Source organism: Ammodytes marinus, assembly GCF_949987685.1.
Source record: "Ammodytes marinus genome assembly, chromosome: 18".
Lineage (NCBI taxonomy): Eukaryota > Metazoa > Chordata > Actinopteri > Uranoscopiformes > Ammodytidae > Ammodytes > Ammodytes marinus.
Window position 1 is genome coordinate 9,239,947 of NC_137222.1, and position 16,812 is coordinate 9,256,758.

General features: G+C 41.6%; 1 protein-coding gene across 1 annotated transcript; it reads right to left on the reverse strand.

The window, feature by feature from the left end:
- Positions 1 to 4,220: 4,220 nt before the first annotated feature.
- Positions 4,221 to 14,369, reverse strand: tmem38b (transmembrane protein 38B). Its single transcript, XM_080046441.1, has 6 exons — positions 13,875 to 14,369; positions 7,958 to 8,114; positions 6,669 to 6,853; positions 6,417 to 6,504; positions 5,890 to 6,007; positions 4,221 to 5,091 (listed from the first exon to the last, which is right to left on the reverse strand). The coding sequence occupies exons 1-6, from the start codon at positions 14,008 to 14,010 to the stop codon at positions 4,828 to 4,830; spliced, it is 948 nt and encodes a 315-aa protein (XP_079902567.1). The 5' UTR covers positions 14,011 to 14,369; the 3' UTR covers positions 4,221 to 4,827.
- Positions 14,370 to 16,812: the final 2,443 nt, after the last annotated feature.

Below are 16,812 nucleotides of genomic sequence, written 5' to 3' on the forward strand. Positions count from 1 at the left end.
AACCATATAAACTATAAACTGAGAATGAACAAAGAATCAATGACAGTGTGAGGTGTGGATGTGCGTGTGGGTCACGTTTGTTTCTCAGGAGAAAGAAAAAGGGAAAACAAAGGGTGGTGTCGTGGTTGGAGGGTTTTAGTCAGAGCCGGCCCAAGCCTTCAGGGGGCCCTAAGCGAAATATGATTAGGGGGCCCCTCTCCAATGTCAGCGCTGCTGAAATTATAGATCTTTGTGAAATATTATTCACACACCCAGTGTTTTCCGCTAGTCCCTCCACTGTGCAGCTGTGCGAAAATATTAGACAGCCGAGATTCAGACCCTCCTAGGGGGGTCTGGGGGTATGCCCCCCCGGGAGATTTTTTTAACCTTTTTAAAGTGAAATGCATGAATCTGGTGCACTTTGAGAGGAAAATTAAGAGGCTAAATCTGAGAAATTTAGTGTGAACAAATAATTTGGAGACACTGGGTCAGATGAATTAGAAGCTATCGAAGAAGGACACATGGATTTTATAAAATATAAAATAAAATATTATGGAGGGTCCTCTGGGTTGGGCTTGGAGTTATTTTTCTTTTACGGGACATATTTCTCTGTAATATAGTGAATGCATTTAAATGCAGTGAGAGGAACGAAGCAGAAGAACTCTTGTCCAACTATCTTTTTTTCCACAGACGAGGCTGAAATAGGCTATAGACCATACAGTGCATGGGAAACTGAGGGCAGCCCCATTTCCAATTGTTTTTAAATAAACTCAATACACACTGTGCATGAATGTGACCGTGACATGATCAGATAATTTCGGATTACCTCACAGATTTTTAGGCTATTAATTATCTAGACCAAAACATTTTATTCCTTTTTTTGTATGATAACTCACATTTGCATAATATGATGTTAATAGCAAACACACAAACTAAAAAAAAAAAAAAAAAAAAAAAAAAAAAGTTTTTTTTTTTTTTTTTTTGAGGGGGCCCCCCTGGCGGTCGGGGGCCCTAAGCGCCCGCTTAGTTCGCTTATGCCTCGGGCCGGCTCTGGTTTTAGTGTGTGTGTGTGTGTGTGTGTGTGTGTGTGTGTGTGTGTGTGTGTGTGTGTGTGTGTGTGTGTGTGTGTGTGTGTGTGTGTGTGTGTGTGTGTGTGTGTGTGTGTGTGTGTGTGTGTCCATGTGTGTGTGTGCCCCTGAGCTCTTGTGCCTTTTTGATGGACTCAGCCTTTGTTGCCACTCTTGTCACTTGCGCACGCATCAACACAGACACACTGAAGCACACACACACACACACACACACACACACACACACACACACACACACACACACACACACACACACACACACACACACACACACACATCTATATAGTTGGCTGGTTTTGCTTTACCTAAGAGGAGCATATAGCTTGGATGTTGCACACAGTGAAAGCCCTAAAAGGCTACTGCTGATTTTTTAATATTCTCGGTTGACTTTTGAAACACCTGGAATGGGATTTTATTAGAGTTTGGATGTATGTGTTGAACCACACAAAGCCTAAAAACTTCCTTCTGGTCCAGCTAAAAATGCCCCCGCCATCTCACATCTCCTCACCACAATAATGGCCTTAAGTCAATTCCCCCAAGCACAGCTAAACCAGACCACACACACACACTCACACTCACACACTCACACACGTGCAGGCAGCCACCATTGGCCCTGCGAAGAGGCAACCCTCCTGTCCCCATCCCCTCTTGCCTGCAGCTGCTGGCCAGCCTGTCAGTTCCCAGGCATCAGGCCATGAGAGATGATGACGCCTCCTCACGCCACCAAGTGGTAATCACCTGTCCTGCACCGCACTGCACAGCAACAAGGGCTCTAACCTGTCGGGCAGCAGTGTGTGTGTGTGTGTGTGTGTGTGTGTGTGTGTGTGTGTGTGTGTGTGTGTGTGTGTGTGTGTGTGTGTGTGTGTGTGTGTGTGTGTGTGTGTGTGTGTGTGTGTGTGTGTGTGTGTTTAAGCTAGAAATGAAGCTTCAAGCTATATAATAAAACCAGAAAATGAAAAAAAGCTATGTAATATTAACTATGTAATAAAGCCATGCTATCAAAGCCTCATGTTGGCTTTATCATGGTTTCTTCATTACCTTCTGTGAGATTTTTTGCATATCCACTTCCATGTGGGACAATTATAGACTTTAAACATAAGTAAAAGTCATGCCGCTTTGTAGTCATGAATGTTTACTTACCAAAAATGTGATTAAAGTATAATATTTTGGAGTGGATGAATGAGCACGTAAAGCATAAGGCTGGTGATGTGCTTTGTGTGTGTGTGTGTGTGTGTGTGTGTGTGTGTGTGTGTGTCAAAACCAACCATGTGGTAGTCTGTCTCACAATTCTTCCTCATTTCTGTCCGTTGCCACTATATACTATCTATGGTTGCCACTCAGGCCAAAGCTCATTCTGATGACGTTAAAACGAAGTAGTAACAAATATACACTTTCATTTTTAGGAAAAAGGAAAAAAGTTATTTTTATTTTTATTATTTAAAGCTGGGGACTATTTTCTGCTGCATGTTTGCTAGGGAGCACTCATGGCAAGGGGATGGTGTACTTCAAAATTAAGTACAGCGCAGAACTTATCAAAATGAAGTACAGCGCCTATGTTCATGATAGCAATTCTTGTTGAGGACAAGTTCATTGTTTTTTTTTTCTCTTTTCATGGAAGTTGTTGATGTTAAGAAATGTATCACTAGAATATCACTAGAGTTGTCCTATTTGAATAACATAGGAGTTGATGTTTATGAAAGAATAAAGAGCAACAACAAAGCAGGTCACAGACTCAAGCTGTCACTGTCAGACATGCTGATGGCTTCACAGTGTTTACTGTCTGCCTTTGTGTGTGTGTGTGTGTGTGCGTGTGTGTGTGTGTGTGTGTGTGCGTGTGAGTTTGTGTGTGTGTGTGTGTGTGTGTTTCTGTCGTGGGTTTGTTTGTGGATAGTTTTGCCATGGCCTCGGTGTGTCCCTGACCTACTTAAGACATTACTGTAGGTTCAAAGGCCTGTGCATAGGCATGTGTGTGTGTGTGCATACGGTATCCTTGATTTTGTGTAGTGCATAGGTTGTATGTGTGTGTGTGTTTTGATCTGACATATCTGAGCCATAGCATGCCACGTTCTTGCCTAATCCTTGATCTACTACTGCGCGTTCAAAGGCAAGCGTATAGGAATGTGTGTATGCATCGTGTATGTAACATACAGTACATGTGTATGTGTGTGTGTGTGTGTGTGTGTGTGTAAGCTTGTCTGCATGCGTTTAAGGTTTCATTTTCTGCCAATTGCAAACAACTGGAAAGCAGGCAGAAGTCTGTGGATGAAAAGAGGCAGGCAGGTAAGCGAGGGGCCACAATGAGTAGAGGGCTGGACAGCAAGGGGTCTGCTCAGTTCAGTGAGTAATTTTGGGGGGAGCGCGGGGGTTTTGGGGGTCATACAGGTCTGGACCTCATTAAGTAAATTGTCTGGGACCTTTCAGGCCGTGAGCCGCCGTCATGTCACCATACCTTCCTGTCATAGGAGGCAGTGTAATAAGGAAAACGGCCTTATTAGTGTTTCTTTGGGTTTTCCAGGTCACACAGTTCACAATAAGAGTTAGGGAGATCTACACACACTCACACACGCTAAAACACCAAAGCAGTTTTTCAGCAAAAACACTTTGAGGTACGAGCCCGTAACTGACATGCATACATACAGTCTCACATCTGTGGAGTAGAGGCTTATTAAAGGCAGGTACATCTTCTCAAACAGAGAATACTGCTTTTGATCGTCTTTTTTGAACGTGTTCTTTATTTCTTCAACGCCTTCTCCCCCATCTGCTCTTAATTTGTATTCACAGGGGGCTTCTACCCCGGGCTGAGGTTACATAGATGAGAATTGGGGTGGATTTGGAGGGATCTTTCTCCAGCAGCTTTTTGAAGAGGTTGAGGTATCAATCAGGTGCTGACGTTACACTGATGCAATGTTTCAGCTTATGGAGGAGGTTACTCCTGGACGCTGTGCTGCTTTAAATCAACTATACCAGCAGTTAGTGGAAACCTTTCTTTTAGCGACGTACACAATCTAACTAAGAATCTTTCTAGGTTCTTTAAAGTGAGGTATTAGCTCAAATAGCCTGTGCCTGTGTTAACTGAACTACGCAAATCTTTATGATAGAGCGGGAGGGTCAAAATCAAGAAAAAAACTCATTTAGATTGCATTTAAACCCGTTTATTCTCATGCTTCTAAATGGTACTTCAAAGCATTCCTCAAAGAAACAGAATACAAAAAAAGGTTGTCTTCAATTTTTAAATAGTATACATTCAAGAGTGCAATCATTTAGTATAAATAAAATAAACAATCTGCGTGTCATAGAATATAATCTCTTTGAAAACTCTTTTTTTTAAACCATTTCACAGTAGAAAATATAGCATTTACATAAAGCAGAATATATATATATAGAGAAAAAGACATTCATAAATCAGCATGTAAACAGCACTGTTCCCGAAAACCCAGAGATAAAATTATAAACAGCTTGTACTCATCAGCAATATAAAGTAAGAAAATCAAGCTACACATTGTACGGCAAGTGTGCGAACAGTCTGAGGACAGTATGCTGTTCCTGTCCGACAGCATTAAATATCACAGTACTTTAAATTAAGGGTGGGGTGATTATCCCGCAATAAGGTGCAGGGTTAGTTGGGAGTCAGCTCTTATTCTGAAAATATTTTTTTTAAGCAGTCAGAAAAATGTAAGTCTCCGACATGTCGAATGTGAATCAGATATGACTCCCACAACCCTGCTGAGGTGAAAAGGCGCTATGGGGCAAGAGAGGCTGACTAGTCGCTCTTCTTGCAGCTCGTTGTTGTCTCGGCTTCGGGCGATCCACTCTGCCCCCTCACAGGAGAATCCGGGCTTTTCTTCAGCGCCTTCTTTTGCTTTCTGGACTCTTTGGGTGAGCCGTTATCGATATCGATGCCATGTTTCTGTAACTCGTCGGCGATGGCAGCGAAAGGGGAGGAGCCGGCGAAGAGGGTCTTGTAGATGACCGCCTCGATCGGAGCGAACGGTGAGGCGGAGGAGCCTGTCAGCATCATCCTCGACTGAATGATAAAAAAAAGAGAATAAAATGTGTCATATTGTGAGGAGAGCGATATGTGTTTTTAAGAAGTGTCTCAAATTCCTTAATCATAACAGTTGTCTTTTTTAAGCAGCTGTAATCAACATTTTTAAATTAAAGGTGGATAACACGGCACTTCTACAGTATGTGACTCATCAGCTGATTCTTGTATGGAGTTTTTTTTTCTGTTTTGCAAAAGAAGCTGTAAAAGCAACTGTGAACACTCCACTACCTGCTTAGTACCAACTACAACATATGCATTATCAGAAACATAAAAGAAAATAAACAGCAGGTTCCTTTAATCTGATGAAATGGCCTTGGCATTAATTTTACAGATCAGAGTAGGAGGGAGCTAACAGAATGAGAGTTGAAAGAAGACATGGTAGATTTATCTGTGGCTCAGTCAAAAGCACAAGTTTCCCAGAGAAGAGAAAGGGAGGATGATGCAAGCTGATGAAAATGATGCAAAAGCACCAGCCCTACGGGTAATAACGAGCTAATGTGAGTCACATCAGATTTAAACTAAAAAAAAAAAAAAAAAAGCAGATAGAGAAAGGTCATTTAGAAGACAGGACAACACAGATCTAGAGGAAGCTAAGCTATGGCACCATAACATGAAACACTTGAGTTAAAATGGTATAATTAAACAAAGAATGGCACCGAATTGTTTTCTTTGTCATAGGCAAGCAAATTAAATGGACCAAAAACAGTTTTCAGAACCACTTTCATTCTAAAGGGTCACAGTGTCACGTAGGAGCTACCCAGAATGCATTACACTGACCTTGTTGACGACGGTGAATATGGTGTAGATGAGCATCAGGTGGTGCTTCTGCAGTGGGAGGTAGTGGGTCTGCTGCAGAGTAAACAGCACCGCCCCAATAAGGGTGATCTTGGTGGGGCTAAAAAACATGAAATAAGAGAGAACAGTTATGATTTGTTTTTAAAATTCAAAAGTATTATATAGTAAGGCAATAACTTTATGCATACACTTGAGAGACATCACATTATATACCCTTAAATTAGTTGCCACAAATGAACTCAAGTGGAAACGCATGTGCAAATGAGAAGATGTAAAAATCATCTGCTTTGTCGAGTATCTTCGTCTTTGGTAACATGAGTTAATATAGAAAAAGGTACAACCAACCAGGAGATGGTTAGCTTAGCTTAGCCTTAGCATAAAGCATGGAAGAAGGGAGGAACAAAATCTGTCCAGGAGTGACGAAATCCAGTTACCAGCCATTTTAAAAAACAATGAGAAAAGTTGTGCATTTCACACGAAAACTCATAAGGAAAAATGTCGAGACTTACTAAGACATTTTCAGGAGCTCATTAGTCTCTGGTTTCCATACACCTCGAACAAGCTGCTCAAAGTTACTTATCAGACCGCCTCCAGCACCTAGAGGGGGCAGAAAAACAGGCATATGGTTGATACAGATTCAGATCTAATTCATGTTGGATATGGATTAGATCATTTAATGCTTGTTACTCCACAGCTCTTTCAAAACTTTATCATTTAAAAAAATAATAATAATAATTCATCTTGCACCATAATGTACTGACCTCTGGCCCACCCGATGGCAATCATCACCAGCACACTGTCCTCGTATTTGCTGTGTGCCGCGGTGATCCCTCCCAGCACCTTCCACGTCCTGGTCACTTCCTTCATTCCCGACAGCACCAGCCTGAGAGGCGTAATGGTGGCAGTACAGTACGCCAGGTCGCTGGGGCAGTAAAACACTAGGTACCTGTCGAACACATAACGGGCGCACAACACACATTAAAAACACTTTCATCATCAGCTTTTTCAGACCCGCTCCATTGACATGCTCATGTTATATGTTCCACAAGCCCGGCAGTCTGAGCTTGGAAAGACAGCTTTTAGCTTCAGTGCCCCTGACTCCTTGAACAATTTACAGCAACAAATTAAAATAAAAAGGGGCGCCCTTAGCTCAGTTGTTAGGGCGTCCCCCCCATGGGCCTCGGCCAGCAGCGGACCCGGGTTTGGTTCCGGCCCGCAGTCGTTTACTGCATGTCACTCCCCTCTCTGCCCCATTTCAACTCTGTCTCTACACTGTCAATAAAGCATAAAAATGCCAAAAAAAATAAATAAATAAATAAATACCTTCATATCCTTTAACAAATTTAGACATATTATCTCAAATCTGCCGAACTCTACTCTACGTACTGTTTTGATTAGGCTTTATTGTACTTTCACCCATTTAATTTTCATTGCAGCCATTCTACGTGGCTGTCTAAATGTTTCAATTGCTTTGTCTCTTTATTAGTTGTTGTGTATTTGATGTATTTGCATTGTATATTGTGTATGTATTGTTGTTTTTGCTTTGCATTTGTTTGACTCAACATCACTGCAAAACAGGTTCACCCCTCAATTGATCTCTCGAGTATAAATAAAGGTTAAATAAAATGAAAATGGTGTGTACATTAAAAACATGTTGACAGTATCACCTGTCCGTCTCTGTCAAGGGCCTGCCTTCACCGCTAGAGGACACTGTGTATTTTTGTGTGTGAGAAGACATGTCATTATATGTGCCACCAGTAGAGGGGACCAAAGCCTGTGTGTTGAAGTGGTGGGAAGAACCTTACAATAATCTCTCTGTTTCATTCACTGTCTTCCACATGTCATGCTCTCTTCACAGGAAATGAAAATCAGTTGCACATTTCTTCAGAATAGATCTTCATTATTCTGTGTTTTGCCATCAAAGGACACTGAGATGTTTGTCAGTGTATCCCTACCCCCCTTAAAGTTGCAAAGGAGCCGTTTTGCTTCATGCTTCCCCTCACTCTTTTTTTTCTTCTACATGTTATATCCTTCAGTGGTAGATATTTACCATATGATGGAGGCCATCAGAATACTGGTGCTGTTGGACAGAGGTGCGATAGCGGGCTCGGCCATCATGATGGCTGACAGCACCCCACCGCCGAAACAGTAGAGCATGGAGCTGAACCAGCAGGCTATGGGGCTTCTTCTGGAGACTGCAAGAGCACCTGCACAACAGAAGTTTATTTATTAGCAAGATCACTGTGGAGTCCTTTAGATGTGGTTTATTAATCAGTGAATAAGGCATTAGCATTGCTACAGGGTCTGTAATGAAGTCTGTAATGGCCCTGGGAACAACTGTGCATTCATGCTTTTTACGCCATTATACACGTTAAGCATGTATATGATAAGCATCATATTATAAATCCATCCACCAAAGGGAAGACAGAGACAGGCTTTATGGCTATATGATTGCCATTTAGTCAAAAGGCCATGTGTGAAGTCTACAGTCCACGAGTATATCTGATTATAAAATGGCAGTGCAGTTTGTCCCTGCCTGATGCATTTATTCTCCAAATCCCTGGCATTGTTTGAATATTAACTAGTTACCAAACAGGGCAAACAGAGAGTGAGGGGTTTGTCAAAGCCAGTGATTAGCTGTTTCTGAGCCTGCAGTTCAAAGTGCAGATTAGAGGCACATTTACAGTTCACTGAAGATAACGATTCGGTTGCGCAACGCTCCCTGTTTCCACCCTGTTGAAAAAGAACACTCTATTCCTTTTTCAACTGATGCCATTTACGTGCTTTGCTTTAAGTTGAATGACAACATGGGTGATACATAGGCATGTCAAACAGCATGTGAACTGCTGTGCATCGCGATATGGCAAATCTTTTGTATCTTTGCAATAGATAGTCCAACGCTATCTAAGACTGACCTGTATCATACCTCAACGTTCACACTTCCAAAGTGCACTAGGATATGATTGATTCACTTAACCTCGGACAGGTAGCGCTCAGTAGACCCCCCCCCATCCCATGCTACCTGTCCCGAGTCACCTTGGCCGCACACAGGACCACACCGGTAATCTGAGGATTACAGACAGATTATGGTCTCCTGGTATGGGATCGGTGAACCAGGAGGATTTATAGAAGTCCTATCCGCCTTCACTACAATCCCCCAAGGACTCCAGGCTCACTTTCTTTTCTTTTTTTAACTTTCCTCTCACTTTTAAAGGAATGCAGAAATGATAGAGAATGGGTTTTATTTACTACCCATTCAAATAAATTATATGAAGTTACGAATGAGTGCTCAAGTTCCCGAAATCAGAGACATGTAAGAACTGTATTACTTTGAATGGATTGGGTACTAAAGAAACAATAAGGAAATTAACGAATACGACAATGTAAAAATGCTATATTCCAAATTCTACTTTAGTAAAATATGTGTTAACAGCGAGATGTACTTGTGTAATCAAAAGTACAGGTTCAGCAGTGAAATGGCACCTGCAACTGACAGTTCTAGGGCAAATGTTGCTTCTATACTTTCCACCACAACGTCTAAAGTAAGTCTTGGAGAGAGTGCCCCGAACTTCTCCACACAGTCTTGTGAAGTGAGCGCATTCATTTGTTTAAAATACACAGCTACAAACTAGATTGAATACAGTTGTTGCCAACCTTGAGGGTAAATTGTGGCTTTGAACCGACCTTCATCTAATGGATATTGAAGAAAACTTAAAAACGTAAGGAGTCTCAGGGAAGACCTTATTCAAGATTGGGAAGTGCATTGATACGTGTTCACTTATTTACTCAGATACAATGATATATCAGTAGGAAGTTGAAGTGACATTGAATCAGAAAATAAGGCTATTATGTGTTTGTTCAGATGTATGAGTCAGTGAAGTGGAACTAATTGTGATGCAAATTGTGCCACAAAGGGTTTAAAAGATCATTTATTAGCCTCCATGAGCTGTATGTTACAGCCTGTGACTAATGGTCATGTAAGCAAATGTGACCCAAAAAGGTGTACCAAACCAAAATAACTTCTGGTTGTTTTTAGAGCACCAGTATATGTGCAACTGCACCTTTCACATCATACAGTATATTTTACCTCTGCACCCAAACCTACTCCATTTCCCGGGGTCAACGCCTACCCTTGCTCAACGCGCCTCAGTTCTCAATACCTCAGTTCAAATGGCTACAGCTCAGAGTGAGACAGGATGCAACTGCAGTATCAAAAGCCCAGGGAAGTATCAGTGTTCATTTTAAAGGTAACTGGGTCATTCCTTGCTTGTGTGTGTTTTTGAGTTTTGCGAGTGGCAACAGTGACACGGGCAGAGTTGTTCTATTGTGTGAAAATGAAGTGTGGTGTAATGACCTTTGATGCTATAACACAAGTTGTCAGTTGGAAGAGGAATTTTAAAAAAAGAAAGAAAAATCAAACATGGAGGAAAGACTGGTTATAAAATATTCCAACAGTCTAGCACCCTGGCCGTCAAATCTTTTGAGCGTGTCAGATATGCTTAGTAGTGTCGGTGCTTCTGTTCTGTAACACACACTTCACAAGTGCAGCGCATTGCTTGCAATATGTTAAGGTTGGACAACTGGACATGTCATCACTTTTACTTCCAGATCAAAACTAACTGCCTCAGCCTGACAGGAAAAGCCCTGACTTGTGCAATAAGAGGAAGTGAAAAGGTAATGAATTCAGGACAATCAGGTATATGCAACAAATGCTACAAACATACCTTTACCAGATTAAGATCCTGTCTCCTAGTTTGCATAGGAAGGAGACATATTTACAAGTCAAAATTTGAGGCACGTAGGCCCAGCACACCACATCTCTAACATGCTTTGTCGACGAAGCTGATTTTACTGTCGTATTATTACGTTAATGGTTTCACTCTTGTCAATGTGTGTGCCTCCACCATACACTGGTCTTTTCTCTCCGTTGGACGGAGTCTATGGCTCCATGGTGTTTTGTGCCCCCAACAGAGCCTTCAAGGCAGCGCTGCCTGGAAGGCCCTATCCCCTAACCCTATCCCTAACCTTAACCAGCGCTGCCTTGAAGGCTTCGTTGGGGGCACAAAACACCAAACACCGAGTCTATGCAGGCTGCAGCAGCAGCAATAAAAAAGTAGCTTATCTCAGGTTATTTTTGGCCCTTTGATTGACATGTAACCACTGCTCCTCTTGCTAGACTCTGTCCTCTTGTGTCCTCCGCAATCCACTCAGTGCACTGTTTAGAAATCGGCTCGAAATAAACTGCACGTTAAACTGAACTGACGATAGAAATATCAAGAGAGCTTGCAAGTCTTTTGCAAACACACTGTAGAGGAGGAAGAAAAGATTAAGCACTGGAAGTAAGGAAGAAGAGGAGGGTTGAGTGGTATATGGCATTCCTTTCCTTTTTTGGGGGGAAAATAAGAACCGGATAGAGCTCGCTCAATGGTCTGTCTTTTACTTGTCTTCCAGTTTAAAAAAATGTAAACTTGCCTTTTTGCCTTCCTCTCATTAACCTTTGGTCAAGCAGCACTAGACACATACATTTAAATCCAGTCCGTGCGTCATAGGGAGGGGGACATAAACATATTTCGCCATGTGCCTTCAACATCCGATCATGGGATTCATTTCCCACCAGAGAGGAAAACATCCACACATGGGGGACACATGAGGACTACGCGTTTATGTTTGCTGACGCCTGACATATTCGGCCATATTTTTCACCTCATGCAGTCGCAGACAGATTGATGGGAGACGAGGATGAAAAGTTAAAAGGTCACGGCAGCTGAGATGCTTCGCGAGGCAAGTTCGAAAATAGATTGCATATTCATAGCGGCGGGACGACAATAGTGTGTGTGTGTGTGTGTGTGTGTGTGTGTGTGTGTGTGTGTGTGTGTGTGTGTGTGTGTGTGTGTGTGTGTGTGTGTGTGTGTGAGTTCTTGCGTGCTACTTGTTTGTGCGCGTGTGTGTTTGTGGATTGAAAGAGTCATATTGCATTGCAATTAAAGTCCACCTGTTCCTGTGGCCACTACTACTGTGACACAACATGGTTGGCTCGGTGCCCGCCTCCATTCGACTGCGTCTCAGTGTCAGTGTTTTGAAGTTTGTCCGTCAAACAAAAAGGGAAAACAGTCGGAGAGATGATCGATGAATGGCAAATTATTTATTAATGAGATGAGCAAATGGTCTTGATACTGAGTACAGTACTTAATTATTGTACATTTTACGCTACACATTTTGACAGCTAAAGTTACTTTGCAGATTTAGAAATGATACCCAATGACATAAAAAGCAGTTAGAACTAACGAGAAGCAATACTAATAGCAGAATAGTAGCCTACATTTTCATGCTAGCACTTTGTGTACTTTTACATAACTTTTACTTATTGGAGTACATTCACGTGTTGCTTTTACTTCAAGAAACATCTGATACTTTCTCTATCACTGGACAGTTTGCCTGGAACTTTTTAAATGTATAAAAAACATTTGGAAATATGTGTTAGGTCGAACTGTTCACCATGATGCTGCATATCGTTGGAAAGCCTGTTCATTTCCCTTTACAATTGTCCCATGCATGATCATGAAATTGTACAATCTATATGATTTGTGAGTGGGTCTGAAGTGAAATGTGCCAAATTTGCCATTAACCAACTATCTCAGACCTCAACCTTATCTAACACTGGGATCAGCTTGGGTGACCAGCATGAGGAGACGTGCCAGGCTGTTGTGGCTGCAAATATAACAGGTTCTTCCACCTGCTACTGAGGCTCCTTGCTGTTTTTTTCTTCTTTTTTTTCAATGAATAAAGTGTAAACTGCCAATATGTTTATTGCTTATTATTACAGAGTCGGGTGTTCTGTTAATCACAGATAACGGCAAGTTTGGCACATTTCACTCGAGACCCACCCACATAAGCAGCTGTGCTGCTCATCCCACAAATGCATGATCATTTGGGACATTATTTTAAAGGTGAATTGACAACAATTTTGATGGTACAAGACATGATATATAAACAAATAACCAAGGTATGATCAAACAAAACAAAAATTTCCCCAAAAAAATATTTGACGACTGTATTAGTAGGCCTAGTAGTTTGTAATGAAAGATAACCTGATACGATCATATTATCTTGGGACGATTCCACTGAGTTGATCCCCGCCCTAAACATATCATGGCAAATCATGTCCATCTATAGTGTGTGAGGTGCATGTGTAAAAATACTCTGGTTCAGCACATGTTTATGAATAAATAATCAATAATAATGTATAAAAAAATATTTAAAAAATGGGCCTAAATAAAACAAAAAGCTCATGAAGCTTTTGACAACAATGAGACTGGTTGGGTTTAAGTTTTTTAACATCCTGTTGTTAACAAAATAAAGGATTATATGCACAAATAAAAACAGAATCGATCAGGGGGTTTCTTTAGGTTCATGTTGAATTTAAGACTTTTTAATGGCACTTCGTATGCTATTTGAGACCCATTCACACCCAAACTGGCAACAAAAAAAGTGATTGGATGTGAAATAATGGTCCCTGAATTAGTTGAAAAATAAATAATGATATTCAAATTTAATATGAATTCTTTTTTTTGCTGTTGGACTTGCAGTCTTGTTACAGCGTTGGCTAAACAATTTAAGCTAGCTACAGTTACACAATAGTCGTGTGATATGATTGCCTATTGCTTCATAACTCAAACCATTTTTAGAACAGTAAAACTCGTATGCTATTTGAGACCTTTTGGGACTTTGTAAGGCATATAATTCCTGATGATAGATGTTTTTATTTTCATTTAAAGTGTGTTCGTTGTAGTTTAAGTTACAACCGTTGTAACCGTTGCAACACAATATCCCCATCCCAGAGCTTGAATCACACACAAAAAATAGCCGTTAAATTATAAGGCAAAGTGTCCAACTTGCAAACAAAAAGCAGAGTTGCTTCCTAAAACTGTATACACCCTCATAATGTGCCTGAACTTCACACATCTTACCTGGCTGCTCCCTCAGAGCCATAACTGACACCAGATAGTGCGCCATGTCAAAGTACGGAAACATGGACAAGTTGGCGAGTCCGTGGGACAGCTCGTCAAACGCATGTTCAAACGGCATCACGTCGAACAATCCCATGCTCAAATGTCTAAAAACTCTTCAGTGGGGGAAAGCAAAGTCTGGTTATTCCCGGCGAGGAGGGCTTGAAGTGAAGAAAACGAAAAGGGGAGCAACGGTTCAATTCAGAGCATCAGTTCGGCTTCTTCAGCGGTCTGGGAGTTCTGCCACGAGCCGCTGGGCCTGACAGTTGTGAGGCTTCAGGCGGTTGCCAAGTTGTATCGAAGCTGGTCAGTTTGACTTCAGGGAACCGCCGCTCGTCGCCGGGCAACAGTCCTGTGTTGCCAGAGGCTGGTCATCGCGGTGTTACCCCGTCAACGACGATGTCATCAGCGCTTACGCGGAATTCCTTCTCCGGTGTTCCGCCATGCCAGTGATGTGGCAGGCGGGCGTAGACTCAAACAATTTGTGATTGGACGAGCGAGAGTAGGGCTACGGCGAGCCAATCACGTGTCTCAGCGAGGTGATGTTACAAGGTTTGTAAAAGCAAAACAGACCCCATAACTCTTATTATTATAGGTCCATGCCCCATACACCACAGGCCAAAATACTGTATCCTTGTGTGTTTTGTGTTAGTTTGTGTTCTTTTGTGTGTGTGTGTGTGTGTGTGTGTGTGTGTGTGTGTGTGTGTGTGTGTGTGTGTGTGTGTGTGTGTGTGTGTGTGTGTGTTTAGATTTGATATTTTTTCATAGATCATTTAAATTTAATTCACATCAATGGCTTGTAAGGTCCATCCCATTATAGAATAGACTACATTGTCTTTTTAATAGACTATTACATACAAATCTGTAGCCTAATAGTAGGCCGACTGCAAATTAATGTATTATCTATCATTTACTTTCTATGTACAATTAAGAATGGGGTGCATGCATATGCCTATTTATATGAGAATTGTATAAGTAAGTAGTCAATCCCACAAGCCTATTTTCCAATCCACACATATAGGCTACTTCAATAAAACACCAAAAAATATGTTGCTTATTCTGGAAAACAATTGTATTAATGACTGACTATGTGTGAGCTGCCCTATATGTCTTTTCTGGGAAGCATGACCATGACACCTTGTGGTGGCTCCATATTTTCTTTCCCTCTGACCTTTTGTTTCACCTTTACCCTTAAAACCACTGCCTCAGATCCAAATAATAATCATAATAGTTCTGTTACAAGGTACGTTTCTTCGGCACAATGGCTTGACATAGCAAGTGAAAAATACACTTAAAAGATGAACAGTTTCTGTTTTAACTGACATTAGTTAACTTATGTACATGAAAGAATAAACCATCACACATGAAATGTGTTGCCTTCATTAAGATTTTACCACAGAAGACCTTGTTGCATGCAACCAAAAAGTTGTGGTCTCCTTAAATTTAAACTTCAAGTAAGAAATAATGTATGCCATTTGGTGGTGTCACACATTCACAGCACAATGTGTAAATGTACATGTATTGTCAAACCTTTTGAGAAGCTGTAATGTGAATTAATGACCACTAGATGGCACCAGTCAGCCACCCATTAAAGGCCTCACTATGTTGGTGTCTGCTCTCATGCTTATTGAAACATAACCATCCATCACCAGCAATAGTCTAATAGTAATGAGTGATATAATTATAATATTTCCTTGTCTTTTTCACTAAAAAAGATAAATCAGTAAGTGAATGGTAGGTCTGCATGTAGTAGATTTAAAAAAAATAAGTCATTGCATCTTGGAACCATTGAAAAAGTCAGGTATGTTTCTGCTCGTGTCACTTGTTACAACTATAGAGGAACTGCCTGTTGGATAGGTGATGCAATTTCAAAGGCATGATACATACAGACTGATAAATATCTAGAGGGCATAATGGAGAAGACGCAGAACACCCACCATGGACCGGTGATGATGTAATCATGTATTTAAACAACATCACGGAGGAACTCCACCCGAGACCACTCCTGTGTTTGTGCTGGTAGCCGGCTGAGCTGTGAGATGTGTATCAGCTTGTTCAAGCCTCTGACTTTTACAACATCTAATGTCGTCAGGAGCTCTACGTTAATTCTATGGGCCTGCATTTTAGATATTGCCGAGCTATATGGTGTGACACCGCCCATAAATATATTATAGGACCATGGCTCTTTCAGGGTCAAGGCTCAGTGCTGGTCAATGCTTTCAGCACAATCTCACACACACACACACACACTCTCACTCACACACACACACACACACACACACACACACACACACACACACACACACACACACACACACACACACACACACACACACACACACACACACACACACACACACACACACACACACACACACACACACACACACACACACACACACACACACACACACACACACACACACACACACACACACACACACACACACACACACACACGGTCCGAGCACTTCTCATCAGTATTCTCCCAGTAGTGCAGGATTAAACTTTGTCCGCAGAGCCCTGCAGCACAGGGACGGCCTCTTGTTCCTCGGATTTCTGAGGCCCCCCCTCAAAGACCCCAGAGGCTAAATCCAGGGATTTCAGAACAACTGGAATCTTTATTCAATTATGTCTGTGGCTGCCTAGCCTGTCACCAGAGGGTTACCCCCTCTCTTTAGTTCAAAACCAAACCAAGCTGCTTTCTCAGGCGGAGTCATGCCGAGGTGAAGCCTGATGCTGTGCTGCTGTGGGCCTATCTATAATAAAAAGTTTGCTGGTCTTGGAAAAGCTCCTATTACATTCCTGTCAAACAATTGAAGGTCAGCGAAAACAAAAAAGACTATGCATGCACATTGGGCGGACAGGGGCTGGCTTCTCAACATATTCTGTTTGTTTA

What these genes read in the sequence shown, in the direction of transcription:
- tmem38b (XM_080046441.1), bottom strand. Translation starts at nt 14,010, where the DNA reads ATGGGATTGTTCGACGTGATGCCGTTTGAACATGCGTTTGACGAGCTG. An exon ending in GGCTCTGAGGGAGCAGCCAG is followed by an intron (nt 8,115 to 13,874) that starts GTAAGATGTGTG and finishes TCTGTTGTGCAG; the next exon opens with GTGCTCTTGCAGTCTCCAGA. An exon ending in GAGCTCCTGAAAATGTCTTA is followed by an intron (nt 6,008 to 6,416) that starts GTAAGTCTCGAC and finishes CATGTTTTTTAG; the next exon opens with CCCCACCAAGATCACCCTTA.